A 16,159-nucleotide genomic window follows, 5' to 3' on the forward strand; every position below is an offset into this window, starting at 1 on the left:
GACTAGCTCTTGAGTGAGTGAACAAGCAAGGTTGAGATCCTTGTGGCTGGTTCTAGAGTGAACCACACTTGTATTATAGTGCGCCGGCCCCTTGGAGCAATTGGTGGCTCGCCGGCAAGTCAACGACCCTCCGACTTGGTGTGGAGCGGCGTCGACGACATTGTGCGGGGGACGGAGACCCCTCCTTCGTGGGCAATCTCCCTTAGTGAAGATCGGGATCAAGGTGGCCGTGATTGTGTTCACGGAAGAGACTTGATTGCCGGGAAGCGATAGTCTTCATGAGTGCTTCAACAACGTGGACATAGGGGCGCATTTGTGGCAATCCGAACCACGGGATAAATCCTCGTGTCGAGAGTTCGCTTTCTCTCATCCCTCCCATTAAGCTTCCGCATTTCATATTGCAACTTGTGTGCCTTTACTTTCTTAGTGTAGTATCTTGCTAGGATTGGCTATAGGTTGCAAAACTCTTTTGGGATGAGGGTTTCACACTAAGGTGAACCATAGTTGCACATCTAGATAGCTTGATCTAGTTTAAGTTTTGTGCAAACTAGTTGGAGCTATATGTTAAGATTTTAATAGTGCCTAATTTGCCCCCTCCCTCTCTTAGGCTAGAGCACCCGATCACTTTCAGCAACCAGCCTCTCCAAGTCCGGCATGACGGCTTTGGCCGCGTCCAACGAGCCGAAGTGCTCCAACCACGCTGCCAGGAGCGGAGTCATGCCGGCATCGAACTGCTTCGAGCCCGTTGAGCGATCGATCAGGCGCAGCCATGGGATGAAGCCTCCGAGAACGATGTCGACGTAGCCGACGCTATCGCCTCCGAAGAATAGTCTCCCCTTGGAGTACTCCTTGAGTGCCTCCTCGAGGACCTCCGCAGCGGCAGACGATTGCCTCCTCCCCTCGGCCCTTTCCTCGTCCGTCTTCCCAGTGCTCGTCGTCAGAAACGAGCTCAGCAGCTGCCCTTGCACATGTCATGACTACATATTACTCGCTTTCCTCTAAAAGAAAACACAGGACATGGGATTTTACTCGATGATTTTGTACCTTGTCGTCAATGTAAGCAGCCCAGAAGCGAGCCATGGCATGGCCGTACGGGTCCGCAGGGAGGAGGGAGGGACCGTTGCTGCCATAAACCTCGTCGAGGTACTGCAGGATGATCTAGGTCTCGCAGATGGGATTGCCATTGTGGATGAGCACGGGCACCTTCTTGTGCACCGGGTTGGACTTGAGGAGGAGCTCGCTCTTATTCTTGAGGTCCTCCTCGACGTACTAGTAGCTGAGACCCTTGAAGCTGAGAGCAAGTCTGATGAAGACGCGGCCCAATCTTCCGAGAGGTAGAGATAAATTCGATTGGTGGAGTGTGTGATGTTGGCGATCCGGCTTCAAATCAGCATGATTCGAAGTCAAGCAACCGTTACACCACTGCTCCGATGGTTATCAACCAAGCACAACTTGATTGACCTCGCCAAGAAGGCTTTTCCTACAAGCGAATCGAAGGACACAAGCAAGAAGATGTAAACAACACAATTTGATATTGCAAATATGGATGAAGCGAATCAAAGAAGGGTTCAAGAACTCGATTCCAAAGGACTAATCGACACAGTGGAGGAGATCAAGAGCGGGGCCCTGGATCAATGTATAAGGACTTGTCGCCACAGATACAACGATGCAATGTCTGTTCCTCAAAGAAAAACTCAAGACTAAACAAAACCCTCGTCTAAAAGGCGGTGGCTACCGAGTTTATATCCTAAGGAATGCCCTAGAGTTGCTGGTGGAGGCCAAGGGGCACGGGCCAACAGCTCAAAAGACGGTGTTGCAACAACTTGACAGATTCTGGATATTCACTTGTTTCGACGATTGCCGTCGACTCCGAATGTATTTGGGCCTAAAACCAGTGCCATTGGAAGCTTCTTGAAATTATATTTCCATCCATATAAAGAGCATCCCAAACGGACTCCGTATGCGGCCTGGGCGTTGATTTTAGTGCGGGCTGCTCCTGGACTCCGAAGCAGACTTGAACTCGACTTGGATTGGGTCTCCAACTCGGCTTGGCTGTCCTTGCTGGTCCACCACGCCTCCAAACTCCTCCCCAGCGTCCTCTTCATCATCTCCATAGTTTCTAACAATAATTAAATTATTAGGTAGTAATTTATTCTCAAATCCAGAGAACAAATTTATTTGGAATAAGCTCACCTTATAATGAATGGTCGTATCCGAAGGTGTCGTGCTCTCATCAAAGTCTCACTCGCAGAACGAACGGGCTCCCCCAAAAGCCTAGCAGCGTCATCTCACCTCCTCCAGCCATTGCTGGTGCCTTAAGGTCTCTGCTAAGATTTTGGCTTGTGTTTCTGTTAAATTGTTAGTGCTCGAGGAGGGGAAACGCGGACTGGTCACTGGTATACAGAGTTAGGACCAAATGACTACAAAAGCAGAGCATCCTCGACTGAGATGACAGAGGACGACTCTTTTGTTTGACTTGAGCGGTTGCTTGCACGTCACATGAATTCATTTTTCTCATTTGGTTTTTCTCAGTTTGCACAATACGACATTGGATCTATCTACAGATCGTTTACGTGGATATGAATCCAAGAAATGAAGGAAAGCATGATCATTATCCCAACCGGCTCCGAGAGACCAAGACACTGTCATTGTCGACTCATTTCTTTGTAAGCTTGCATGAAGTGCCACACAAGTCATTTGACTAAATCAACTCTACTGTATTTCTACGAAAGGTTCGCGGATGGTACAAAACAGTGACGTCGACTCATCTCACACCATGGGCTAGTTGTGCCACCACCATGTTCGCTCGAAGATATAGTAACTTAGGAGCAAGGGTCATAAAGAAATAAAAATAAAAAACTGTCTTCTCCTCTTCTTGCAAAAAATAAAAAGAAAGAAGAAAAAAAAACTCCTCAGATTTGGAGACACGGTTGGATGTGCAATGAGAAAAGGGCACATATCGATGAAATGCCAACGAGATCGCTTATTGCTAAACCCAGCACTGATAGGAAACAGAACAATTCACTTTGGCAAAGCTTTATTCTAATCCGATGCCGAGATCAACCTTTGTTTATTCTGCATGCCAGAAAGGTAACATCAGAAATGTTCTTTCATTTTTTTCTAAAAAAAGATCTGTTCTTTCATTCTGAGAGTATGTAACTAACAGCATAGCTGAGTCGAAGCTAATGCTCAAATGATCTTCAGCCACTGCGATAACCTTGCACCACGGCGGCAACCGCATCAGCTTGGGCTTGCCTCCTCTTGGAGAGCTCGACCAGCTTCTCCACGTCCGGCATGACTGTCTTGGTCTCGTCCAGTGAGCTGAAGCGCTCCAGCCACACCGCCAGGAGCGGGGTCCTATCGGCGTCAAAATGCTTCAAGCCAGACAACCTGTCCCTCGCGAGCACCCAAGCCACGAAGCCTCCCAGCGCTACGTCGACGAAGCCAACGCTGTCGCCGCCGAAGAAGGGTTTTCCCTTAGAGCAATCCTTCAGTGCTCCCTCCAAGGTCCCTGCCGCGGCAAACAGCTGCTTCCTCCCCTCTGCCTTTTCCTCCTCCGTCTTGCCCATGATCATCATCATGAATGAGCTGAACAGCTGCAAATGCACAAATCACACACACCAAAATCACCAAAATCTTTCTTTTTCTCGTTTCCTTCTCTCTTGAAATAAGTACTTATTAGAGTACAAAATGCATTGATACACGAAACAAGAGATTTTTACATGGTGGCATGTACCTTATCGTCGATGTAGGCAGCCCAAAAGCGAGCCACGGCACGGTCGTAGGGGTCGGTGGGGAGGAGGGAAGGGCCTGCAGCGCCATAGACCTCGTCGATGTACTGCACGATGATCTGTGACTCGCAGATGGGCTTCCCGTTGTGTAGGAGAACGGTTACCTTCTTGTGGACCGGGTTGGACTTGAGAAGGAGCTCGCTCTTGTTTCCGAAGATCTCCTCCTCGACGTACTCGTACCTCAGGCCTTTGAAGCTGAGCGCAAGTCTCGCTCGCAGGACGAACGGGCTCGCCCACATGCTGAGCAGCTTCAGCTCATTTTCTCCGGCCATTTCAGCTTTCTGCGTAGAGCAGTAGAGCTTTCGAACCTTTTTTTTGCTAGCGTTTTCGCTGGCTCTTGGTAGGAACGAGGGGTCGGAGGGTTAGTGTGTATATGGTGGTGCGCCTTGGTTGTGGTGTTGTCCTCTTTAATTTTTTACTAACACTTTTTTAGGAAGAAGAGGCATGGAATCATCAATGCTGGTTGAATCATACAATATAAAGTAGTGCAACCGCACATGGGTATGTTTAACATTGGAAGGATATAATCAAGGGATTAAGTAGAACCATTTACCAAGGGATCGGAAACCAGTTTGAAATAATAGTCGCTGTTGACCATGTTATTCAAACTTTGACCATATTTGTACAAATACTTGCATCAACAGGGACAATTAGTTGTTAGGGTGGACAATCATATATGTTTGTAATTATGTTCCAAATATAAATAACTTAATAGATTGACAAGGTAAGACTGATGTTAACAGATTAATTATAAAAATACTGTCATAATATAATTTTTTATTTAGATATTATTACAAGTCAAATTTAGACCATATGATCTATATCCTAATTTTGGCATGTATTTGTGTGTGATTATGGTGAGTACTTAGGCAAGTAAAGCGGATTATTTGCATGTGCATTTGAGCACCAATGGTGGTCACCCTTGGATTATGAGTGATTGACAATGTCTAGTGGATTAAATGCATCTCTTGGCTCATGTTGCATAGGTGCAGGATGTGACATGATGGTCGACATGGTGAAGGGTGAGTTCCAGCTTTATTTGGAGCCATGGGATCCGAGGAGTTCGGGTGGAGTCATGAGTGACCCACATGGTGTACGATCAGAGCAAGAGTACATGGAGGGTCAGATGGTGATGAAGACGGCGTTGATCAAGTCAATGAGGAAGGCGATGGCAAGCTCGAGTAAGCTGCCTGTGCAGCGGGAGCGCAAAGACTTGAAGACATCAAGCTTGGCAGAGGACAAACACACATCGATATCAGAGCAGGTAGGTTAACCGGTTTGGGCCTCAAAACCGGAAGGTCGTACGGTGCGGTCGAATGGCGGTGATGAAGGGCATGTGGCATCATCGCAAAGCTTGCATCGAGGCGAAGCAAAGTCGTGAAGGCATGCTCTAAGAAAAACTTCGACGGTTTTACCCCTGAGGGGTATTTGGGTTGTATACTTCATAGGCGTTTTGATCTTTTGGCTAGTGTTTATATATACGTGGAGGGGCTGTTTGGGCAGCCATCTCTTTTGGTGAGGTCCTCTCATTTGTTTGTGGGACAGTTTTTTTTACCATAAAACTGTGGAGGAGTTCCCCACAGCGCTCAAATTAAAAGAAAGAGAGTTATGTACAAGCAGGAGGCACACTTACAACAGGGGAGAACAAAAAGAGAGAAAGAAAAACAACTTAGTTACATGATCGACTCTAGCCATTCTAGGATGGGGTGTGGAGATCTTCTGTAACTCTCATGAGCTGGAGCTTTACTAAACACTTAAAATTCTTAAGCCAAAGACGAATTGAAGGAGTGCCATTATCAAAAATTTTGGCATTGTGTAGCTTCCAAATCTCTCAAGCAGCCATTATGAAAATATCCATAATAAACGGCATCTGCTGTTGACTGATCAAGTCCAAAACCTTATCACCGGGGTCAAGATGAGCTGACCAGTGAAAACCTAGCTTGCTCCAGCAGGCAGAAGCAAAAGGACAATAAAAAAATAGATGAGTGATGTCTTCCTCTTCCATGCCGGTACACATAACACAAAAAGTGTTTGGTTGGACATTAAAATGACGACGAGCTAGCATATTCCTTGTGTTGAGTCTATCCACAAAAATAAGCCAGGCAAAGAACTTCAGTATAGGAGTGCACTTTGATTTCCAAATCTTCTTGAAGATACCGTGGGCCTGAAAATTCTGGAAAACCATCCTGTAATATCTGCTCGAAGTGTAACTCGGATTTCCCCAAATGAAAATCCATTGATCATCCAAGCCAGGATTATAGGGTATAATGTTAAGGTATTTCTGAAGATTCAACATTTCATCATAAGCATGTAAGGTGAGAGACAGCTGAAAAATAGAGTCTAAGTCTATGGCCTGCAGGAGCTGCTTGACTGAGATGTCTTTGTTTTTGGCAAAGGAGTATAGAACTGGAAACTTCAATGCAAGAATTTCCGAGGACCAGATATCACCCCGGGAAGAGACTGTTGAACCATCCCCAATTGTACATCTAGCAACACCCCTAAACAAGACATTCAGTCGAAGCACATCTTTCCACCAGAAAGATCCAACTTCAGGAAATTCGTGAGGAACTTTATCCCTATAGTATTTGTGCAAAATGAGTTGAACCCATGGGATATCCCTTTTGCTGTAAAATTTGTTCAGCTGCTTTAAGAGAAGGTTGTCATTCTGAAGCTTGAGATTTAAGATCCCAAGACCACCTTTATCTTTGGGTTTCTGAACTAATGACCAAGCTGCCAAATTACCTCCTTTTTTCATTGCATCATTGCCTCTCCAAAGGCATTGTTTCCTAATATGATCTATATTATCAATGACACCAGCAGGTAGTTTGATGGAACACATAGCATAAGTTACTGCGAGAGAGAGAACTGAATTTATCATTTGCAATCTGCCAGTGTAGCTAAGAAAGGTTGAGCAAGCTGTCGGTCTTCTTTCAACTCTATCCATCAAGGGTGATAAGTCCTCCATTCTTGGCTTGGTGGTACCCATTGAAAGACCCAAGTAAGTAAAAGGCATGGAAGCAACCTGACAGCCAAAAACAGCAGCAAGATCTTGCATTTTGCCAGGGGAAACATTTATAGGGATCATGGAGGATTTCTGATAATTTACCATTAGGCCAGTGGATTGTGAGAACAAAGCAAGCAGATTCTTCAGATGCAACACTTGTGCAATATCAGCCTGCATAATTAAGATAGTATCATCTGCATATTGAACCACAGGAAAATCTTGGCTTGCATGTGGGATTGGCATAGATAAGGAGCCATTCTGAAGTGCATCATTGATGATGTATTGCAGGAGTTCAGCAGCTAAGACAAAGAGAAGAGGAGATAGAGGGTCTCCTTGTCTAACTCCCCTCTTACATTTGAATTGTTTGCCAGGCACACCATTAAGAAGAATGAAAGAGAAACCAGAGAAGAAAATAAGACTCATTCAGTGTAGCCATCTATTTGGGAAGCCAAAATGTCTCATCACTTGCATGATTGCAGTGTGCTCCACAGTATCAAAAGCCTTGGCAAAATCAAGTTTGAGAATGATGATTTCCCTCTTGCTTTGTTGGCATTGATGTATAAATTCAAAACACCATGCAATGCAGTCTTGGATTGTTCTACATTTGATAAAGCCATATTGATTCTTATGCAAAATCTGAAGGATGACTTTCTGCAATCTTTCAGCTAATATTTTAGTCAACAACTTAATGCTGCAGTTTAACAAAGAGATTGGCCTAAAATCATGGATTGTTGACTTTTGGGATGAGAGTGATAAAGGAGGAATTGATACTCTCCAGATTTACAGTGCCCTCAAAGAACTCATGACAGAGCTTATAGAAATCCTCTTTGATCATATTCCAACACTTTTTTCATAAAGAGACCATTGAAACCATAAGGGCCAGGGGCTTTGTCAGGGGGCATTAGCTTAACAATTTGATCAATTTCCTCATGTAGAAAAGGAGCAGTCAAGTACTCAAGCAAAGATGAGGGCAAGATTAATCTAGATAGGTCAAACTGCATGGTGTGTTGCATAGGAATGCCCATACGGTTCTTGTAGGCAGCATGAAGAAGGGCAGCCTTGCCATCATGATCCAACACAAAGTTTCCATTAGAGCCTTTAATCTGAGTGATTGTGTTCCTTCTGAAAGAAACAGTGGCCATTGCGTGAAAGAACTTGGTGCATTCATCACCAAACTTAACTTTGTTCAGGGTGAATCTTTTTCTCCAGTAAATATTCTTGCATTTGAGCAAAGTTTATAACTGTTTTTTTAACTATAACTCTCAAGTTCCATTCTATAACATGCATAGGTCTGCAATCCTCAACAGAATCCAGGAAGAAAATCACCTCATTGCACAATTTAATTAGAGCAGTAAGATTAGAAAGGTGCTTGCTCCAGTTCTTCAAGCTATATCTTGTGTTCTTTAGTCTGCCTGCTAAGATATTTGCTGCATCTTTGGTGTTTCTGAGCTCCTTCTCCCAACTACTCTGCACAACCTCCATGAAACCTTGATGTTGTGGCCAAAATTTCTCAAATATGAAGATATTTGCTTTAGGTATACTGGTACCAATCAACAGTTTACAAGGTATATGATATGAGGTGATTTTAGCTAGAGGCAAGACTAAAGAATTGGGACAGTCCAGAGTCCAATTGACAGATGTGAAAAACCAATTAAGTTGTTCAAGTAAAGGGTCTTGTGGGACAGTTTGGGTTAGAGTTTGAAAGGGAAAGAGAGGAGTGGCTTTTTGCCATCCAATATTTTGATTAGGCTATAAGTGGCTTGTAATCGGACCACGGGAAGTGATTCAAGCATCAATCTCGTGTTCATCTTATCATCCCGAGCATTTTTATTTTTCTCCATTTTTGGGTGAATTTTCATTCATCACGATTGGCAGCAATTTTGGGTGTTTACCTTGAGGTAAATTGGTGCTAGGACATGTGCAAGAACATCTAGGGTGATCCCCATCCAAATCCATACACGAGCACCTCGAATTTTGAGATTTCCCCAAAAGCGCCCTTTCTTGTGTTCTCAACTAAATCCGCAAAATTGAAGGTGATATCTCGATCCTTTTGTAGATATTTTATGTAAGGATTCACCATAGCGTAGAGAAGTTGTAGTTCAAAGATATTTAGATTTGGATGATGTTGGGTCGGATTTCACATGTTAGGGTGCTGACGTTGTTCTTGAGTTCCTCATCTTTTCTCTTACCCTTTCCAAGATTCACGAAATCCAAGGTGAAGGCTTAACCTTTCGAGGAGATCTTTTGGGGTAAATACTCACCAAGATGATGTAAAGCTATGGCTCAAATTTTGTGAGTTTTGGAGTTCATTTGATCCACTTTTGGAGTTTGGATCTTTCTTTACGAGTTGTTTTTCTGGGATACCAATTAAGCCGGTATTTTGCTAGCCGGACCATGTGCTGGAAAAACCTTTCTGGTCCCAAACTAGCTGAGCTGGTATTTTGCTGGTCAGCCGGACCATCAGCCGGTAAAAGCTTTCTATTCCTATAACGGCTAAGCCAGAAATGACCTTCTACTCACGTACCGGCTGAGCTGGTATTGGTCCAGCTGGGCCGGGATTTCGTTGATCCTTCGGTGCTTTGTCTCAAACCTTTCCATGTTTGCTTCCATTTTTCTTGAGATTACATCCTAGCTTGATTCCATGTCTAGTAGCTCTTCCATAGCTACATATTCTTGATCTTGCTAGAAGGGAGGGTCATTGGGTTGATTTTAGGATATAGGCCATAGTTCTTGTCGGGTATTTTTAAAAGCTTCTTTTCACTTCCCTCTAGTCGTCATTCCGATCATTCAGCATTGGTGCATCTTGGACAGATTAGCACTTGATACAGCACCTGCAACTTCAACAAGAATCATACACACATGATACATAAACACATCTTGAACAGATAAGAATCACCTTGGTAGAAAAAAAACTATGTGCAATAACTAATCCAACTTTGTTTATTTTGCACACCAAACTTTATTCACTTTACTAATAATGGCAGAGATATTAGAGTGAGTACTTATTATGCAAGTAAAGTTTATGATTTGGCTATGTCATCATGATACAGTGGTAAAATTGTTGAAAATTTTGTATTTTAGTCTATCAACCTGCACTCCGGCATGGGTTAATAATTTTGAGAGGCATAAGTTTTAGAAATCGGTAATGTTTGGGATAGATCATCCGATCCATCGGACGCCCCTATCCACTCATCCACTGCCTCTCGCCCTCACCCCCTCCATTGCATGCCTTGCTTCCTCGCACATCCCGGCATCCTCCTCCTTTACCCTAGCAACTCCTTCCCCCATCCTGGCGGCGCCACCTCACCCACCACAGCATCCTCCTCCACCGCTCCTCCATCAGATCCGCCGCCTTCGAGCTCCTCCGCCGCCCTCGAGCTCCTCCATTGAGGCTAAAGAGGCTGCGTACGCGGCGCCGGGGTGCGGCTGGAGGTGGAGAAGCTGTTGTCGCAAAGGCTTGCTGGCGCGGCGGTGCATGAGCAGGACAAGGAGGCCCGCGAGCAGGAGCGGCATGGCCTGCACCAAGAGGAAGCAATGTGCGCGAGCGGGACCAGATGCTGCGGCGGCGCATGGGCGCGCGGGAACAGCTACCCGGTAGTGCGGACTCGGGGGGCAGGCACGACTGCGGCGGTTGCAGGCCATAGATGCGCGCAAGGACGCGCATCCCCTGGCATCGAGCTCCCTTGCTCGCCATCCTTCTCCTCCTCCACTACCGTGCAATGCTCCTCTTTTGCTAGGTTTGGTGTATGTTGTAATCGTATGTTTCTAGTGTTTTCAGATATTTCGAAAAGAATGTTGCAAGTGCTTATGTAGATGTTGTAAAAGTAGGTCAAGATGTGGCGATGTTGCATATGTTTTACACAAATGTTGTAAGTGTTTTATCAATATATTGCATCTTCAATGAGAGATTTGAATGTTCCATACAATATGAAAGAGTAGTTGTGGCAAGTTTTTTCCTCATCATCAACGGATGACTAATAACTTTTTTCAACATATTTTTTGATGTTGCAAACGGCGATGATTGTCTATGTTGCAAATGTTATTAGTTGATTTTACGATGGACCAATGGAGCGTTCAATGGAAAGTTTTCCCGTTGGGCGTCCGGCACTAGTGGGCCGTTTAGAAATTGATCTATACTATAAAAGTTAAAACAATTGAAAATATTTCTCACTAAGATTAGGCCCACCGTACCCCTCACAAAGGCCCCACTTGTCATGCCAAAAAGCTTGATGAAATGGAGGGGGACATTGGTTTCGTCCATGTTTTCCACCAAAATCCTATTATTTTTTACACCAGCAATTTCCTATACCCATTTCTTGTACCCACATACATATTACTTTCCTTTAGCATACACATACTTTCCTTTGCACATACATTGGCCCCATAATTCACGTCATTTTTTCTTTTGGAAGGACAATAATTGACATCATTATTTATGGAAGGAAAAGAAAGACGTGTATTATTTAGAAGAAAAATAATTGCTTGATGGTTTTGGAATGAAATTAATTGACATCATTATTATATGGAAGGAAAAAAAGATGTGTATTATTTTTAGAAAAAAAATAAATAACATCATTGCTTGATGGAAGAAAAATTAAATACGTGCCCGTGGCACGTACATCTTCCCTAGTATAAAAATAGATTGGACTTATAGCTAATAATCTAAGTTATTTACCTTTCGCTTTCCCTCACTTTTCAAATATTCTAATATAGTATCATATAGATATGACTTATCTTTTGTTGAGAATTTTTACAATGATTGAAAAAATGAGAGCCGTCCATCTGATAGAATCGTCGGTGGTCAAGGTAGAAAGTACCTAAAAGTATCTAGACTAGATAGAAAGTACCTAAAAGTATCTAGACTAAAGAATCTGGTGGTACAAAAATATGGGACCAAATAGAAGAATGTGGGACCGAATACTAATTTAATTTACTTTTCTATAGATCAATGTTCAACAAAAATTCTAAGGGAAAAGTACCTAAAAATACCCTCTGGTACTTCACAACTAGTGAGGTCATCCGCGCATTTGTGCGGCTAGTATTGATATTCTAAATATATCTTACATTTTTTATCTAATTATTATTTATAAACTTAAATCTTTCTCATCACATACTACTTGCTTCAGTAATTATGAGTGCTTCTCTGTTGCTAATGCAGTGGTGCCTTCTTTTGCTTACATCCTTCTTTGTCAGTGATGTGGTCGCATGGCAAGCGCACAGCCCTAATCCTGTCATGACTGACTATCTCCTCGGTCTTAGCTACTACCATTCATTGGAGTAGTAGTAACATAATTCTTATATGCCAGCTCTTTGCAGTAATGCTGTCCATTGCTCAGTTGTTCTATTGCTAGCTTCTCTACTTTATGATACTTTTGATCGCCTGTTGCTACTATGTTTAATTCTGTCGTCTGTTGTATGCGTCATGCCTCTGGCTTAGTTTCCATTGGGCAACAATCGATCCAAATTTCTTGCTTTTTTGGAAGCCAATAAATCTCCATAGTGCAGAGCATAAGATTCCATTCAGAATTTTAGCAATCTATGTTCATGTTGCAACAAGGCTTTGGAGGGTGGTAGTCTAATATAGTGCAAAGCCTAGAATTATCTTGTTTATTTTGACTAATAGTAATATAATCGTGAAGGTGCATTTGGATTTTGGTAATATAATAAGATATATGTATGGTAAAACATGTTAATTATTTGTGTAGCTAGTATCCTATAGGTATGCACGATATGTAGCTTGATATGAAAACCGATGGATAAATTTATATTTATAAATATAAATATATTTTAATGGCATTGGTACTTTTGGTCGTCTGTTGCTACTATGTTTAATTATGTCGTCTGTTGCATGCGTCATGCCTCCCTGGCTTAGTTTCTATTGGGAAACAATCGATCCAAGTTTCTTGCTTTTTGGAAGCCAACAAATCTCCATAGTGCAGAGCACAAGATTCCATTCAGAATTTTAGCAATCTGTGTTCATATTGCAACAAACTTTGGAGGGTGGTAGACTAATATATTGCAAAGCTTAGAATTATCTTGTTTATTTTGACTAATAGTAATATAATCATGAAGGTGCATTTGGATTTTGGTAATATAATAAGATAAATGTGTGGTAAAATATGTTAATTGTTCGTGTAGCTAGTATCCTATAGGTATGCACGATATGTAGCTTGATATGCAAAATGATGGATACATTTATATTTATAAATATAAATATATTTTAATGGCATTGGTGGGTAATTTATAAATATGTGTATGGGTATTTTAGGCTAATTTTTTTGTAATGGCAGTGGTGGGTAATTTTAATTTTTTTTCTCTGATTAACGTGAGAATTTCTAGGCCTTGAGAGCAAACGTAGAGGCTCCGTTTGTTGACCAAATAATAAGATAATAGATCATTGTAACAGAGCTCTTCTTTGTTGGACCGTGATAGCTTTAGTTACTAATTGGGTCGCAGATGTCCGAAGCAATTTTCGTATTCTAAAAAAGCTTTAGCACATTTCTAGTTTTATTACCTTTTTCCATCATAAATCTCTATGTGTTTGATAAGTGTTAAATTGAATCCTTAGTTTGAGCGGTGCTCAACATGAAAATAGGTGTTCCCATCGCTAATTATTTAAAAAATATAATAGATCCAATTGCTATCCTGATTAGAAGTACCAGATTTCTGTTTTCATGAGAATTTTAAGGTTTATCTTTTTCTCTAGCATGTCTTGTGAGAATTAACGTGGAGGCCTAAAAGACTGTTAATTAATAATAGTACAAGATTGCACAAACAGGCACTTGATAGATCACCTGCAAATTCAACAAGGATTATGCACCAATGATACATCAAGCACAACACGAAGACGAATCAACTGCAGGGAACAAAAATAACAAACCATGCGCAGTAAAGCATCCAACTCTGTTTATTTTGCACGCCAAACTAAACCCAAAGTGTCTTCAACCGCTTCAACTAATTGCCTTGCGCCGCGGCCGCAGCCGCTGCTTGAGCTTGCCTCGTCATCCTGGCGAGCTCGACTAGCTTCTCAATGTCCGGCATGACCGCCTTGGCTGCATCCAGCGCGCCGAAGCGCTCGAGCCACGCCGCCAAGAGCGGGGTCTGGGCAGCGTCGAACACCTTCAGTCCATACAGCTTCTCGATGGCGTGCACCCAGGCGACGAATCCTCCAAGCGCGACGTCGACGTACCCGACGCTGTCCCCGCCGAAGAAGGGCTTCCCCTGGGAGCACTCCCGCAGGGCTCCCTCCAGGGTCGCCGCCACGGCAAACGACTGTCTCGTCCCCTCCGCCTTCTCCTCGTCCGTCTTACCTCTGAACACCATCATCCACGAACTGAAGAGCTGCACACCAACATTCAGACACATCGATGCATATAGCAAATCAGTCAGTAAGAATTGGAATCTGCGATTACCTTGATTATTGTTTCAAGTGGTGATCCACTATGTACCTTCTCGTCAATGTAGGCGGCCCTGAAACGAGCAATGGCGCGTTCATGGGGGTCGGAAGGGAGGAGGGAGGGGCCGACGCCGGCGAACGCCTCGTCGAGGTACTGAACGATGATCATGGACTCGCACACCGGCTTGCCGTCGTGGATGAGCACGGGCACCTTCTTGTGCACGGGGTTGGACTTGAGGAGGAGCTCGCTCTTGTTGCGGTGGAGGTCCTTCTCCTCGAGGTACTCGTAGCTCAAGCCTTTGAAGCTCAGCGCAAGCTTCACACGCAGAGCGAACGGGCTCGCGAACATGCCTAGTAGCTTCAGGCTGTTGTTGCTTCGGCCGGCCATTTCTCAATGTTCTACTGTGAAGGACTGAACCTTGAGGATTGATGAGTTCCTGTGCTATCCTTGCTCTTGGGGAGGAAGGGAGGCAGGGAGGGACGGTAAATATAGAGTTTCATATGTACTAGTGTCGAAACGATCACCCGTGTACTGATCCTAACGCGTGCAGACAGATAGAGATAGCCCTTGCAACCAATGTTTGGATGGCGATGTACAAATACTAAACTCATATTTGAAGTTTGACTCGACCCATTACACAATTCAGTTTTGTGTGAGAAGGCTTGTAGTGCAAGCAAACATTATTCATAACCCGTTCCGTGCATTTCCCTCTTATACATTCACAGAGGTATTTACTTTGACTTCGGAATTCCCATGAAACTCAGCATGCTAAAGAACAATATCCTGTGATCTGAGGTTGCAGTGAACGCAATGATAGCGTTGCTAAATATTTGCAGATGAGTGACCTGATCACTGACGCTGATCAGAATGTTAGTACTTTTGGATCAACTAGGGGTAGATCCAGTGGGTTTCCACTCAGCTTTTTATTCGGTATTAGAAGAAGTCCTAGATCTAAAAGCAAGAACAGAGAGGAACAGGGAAATCAGGAAGGGAGAAGAGAGATGACCATCGCCGGTGGAGCTCGAGCTGCCTGCCATTTCGGGTTCTTTTGTGGAGATCTGCTCTCGAGCAGTGACGGGCGGTGCAGAGGCGTCGCGGTGGTGGCGCGGAGTTGAGGATGGTGGCACCAGCGGCGGTGCAGAAAGCTCAACGGCAGCGCCGCTTCCTGCCACTCCAGCGCACCCTCTAGATCGGCCTAGGGTTTTGTCGGCAAGGAAACTGGCGGCGTGGTGAACCTCGTACTGTGCGCCCCGGCCCCCACCTATATTTATTGTAGCACTGGCGACGGGGACCCACCAACTAGAGAAAGGCCGAGCGCCCCCAATAAGGGTGCGTGAGGGGGTTCGAGTTGGACTCTGCCGTTGGGCTGAGTCCAGCCTGAGATCAATTCCAACATTCTTGACCTTGATCTCTTCTTATCCTTTCAACCTTATACTTTGTCTTCCACTACTGCAAAAAATGATTTACCGCGACCTTTTTCCTAACACCTCAGAGGCGGACAGGAATTTCAACCGCCAGGCATTAACTGAGGCGATCATTTTCTTAACCGAGGCAGTTCTCGCTTAATCATTTACGAAGGCGGATAAGTATAAGGCGTCTGCCTCAAAAAATCAGGCCCAACCCATAGCCCACTACTACATATGACCATACAGCAAAACCCTTAACCCTAACTCACTTGATCCACTCTCTTCCTCCCACATTCCCCATCCCGCACCATTCTCTCTCTCTCTCTCTATACCTTTGGGCTGCGGCATGTCTCTCCCTCCTCCCTCTTCCCTACGGCGCCCCTCTCCCCTCGGCGGCCAGGGTGACGCAGACGTGGGCGGAGCGGATCTGGCCGGCCAGGCTGCGCAGCTTGGTGGAGCCCATACGGAACGGCCTGTGCTGCTCGGCGGTGCACCGCGCGCGGCAGGTAGCGGAAGCTTGCCCGGCTAGCCCATACGCGGTGCGGGCCTTCCTGCAGCCAC

At 44.3% G+C, this 16,159-nt stretch overlaps 2 protein-coding genes and 1 pseudogene across 2 annotated transcripts; all 3 read right to left on the minus strand.

Moving 5' to 3' along the window:
* Positions 1-608: 608 nt before the first annotated feature.
* On the minus strand, positions 609-2,463 carry LOC120689146 (annotated as a pseudogene).
* A 701-nt stretch (positions 2,464-3,164) lies between these two features.
* Positions 3,165-4,159, minus strand: LOC120692945 (probable glutathione S-transferase GSTU6). Its single transcript, XM_039976332.1, has 2 exons — positions 3,737-4,159; positions 3,165-3,596 (listed from the first exon to the last, which is right to left on the minus strand). The coding sequence occupies exons 1-2, from the start codon at positions 4,061-4,063 to the stop codon at positions 3,201-3,203; spliced, it is 723 nt and encodes a 240-aa protein (XP_039832266.1). The 5' UTR covers positions 4,064-4,159; the 3' UTR covers positions 3,165-3,200.
* A 9,404-nt stretch (positions 4,160-13,563) lies between these two features.
* LOC120692946 (probable glutathione S-transferase GSTU6) lies at positions 13,564-14,637 on the minus strand. The gene is made up of 2 exons (XM_039976334.1): positions 14,244-14,637; positions 13,564-14,136 (listed from the first exon to the last, which is right to left on the minus strand). Exons 1-2 carry the CDS (start codon positions 14,577-14,579, stop codon positions 13,750-13,752), a joined length of 723 nt encoding a protein of 240 aa, XP_039832268.1. The 5' UTR covers positions 14,580-14,637; the 3' UTR covers positions 13,564-13,749.
* Positions 14,638-16,159: the final 1,522 nt, after the last annotated feature.

Source organism: Panicum virgatum, chromosome 9N, assembly GCF_016808335.1.
Source record: "Panicum virgatum strain AP13 chromosome 9N, P.virgatum_v5, whole genome shotgun sequence".
Taxonomy (NCBI): Eukaryota; Viridiplantae; Streptophyta; class Magnoliopsida; order Poales; family Poaceae; genus Panicum; species Panicum virgatum.

Excerpts from the sequence above, each read along its gene's own strand:
- LOC120692945 (XM_039976332.1), bottom strand. The coding sequence starts at position 4,063 with ATGGCCGGAGAAAATGAGCTGAAGCTGCTCAGCATGTGGGCGAGCCCG. Across the intron at positions 3,597-3,736 it reads CTGCCTACATCGACGATAAG|CTGTTCAGCTCATTCATGAT; the intron begins GTACATGCCACC and ends GTGCATTTGCAG.
- LOC120692946 (XM_039976334.1), bottom strand. The coding sequence starts at position 14,579 with ATGGCCGGCCGAAGCAACAACAGCCTGAAGCTACTAGGCATGTTCGCG. Across the intron at positions 14,137-14,243 it reads CCGCCTACATTGACGAGAAG|CTCTTCAGTTCGTGGATGAT; the intron begins GTACATAGTGGA and ends GTTGGTGTGCAG.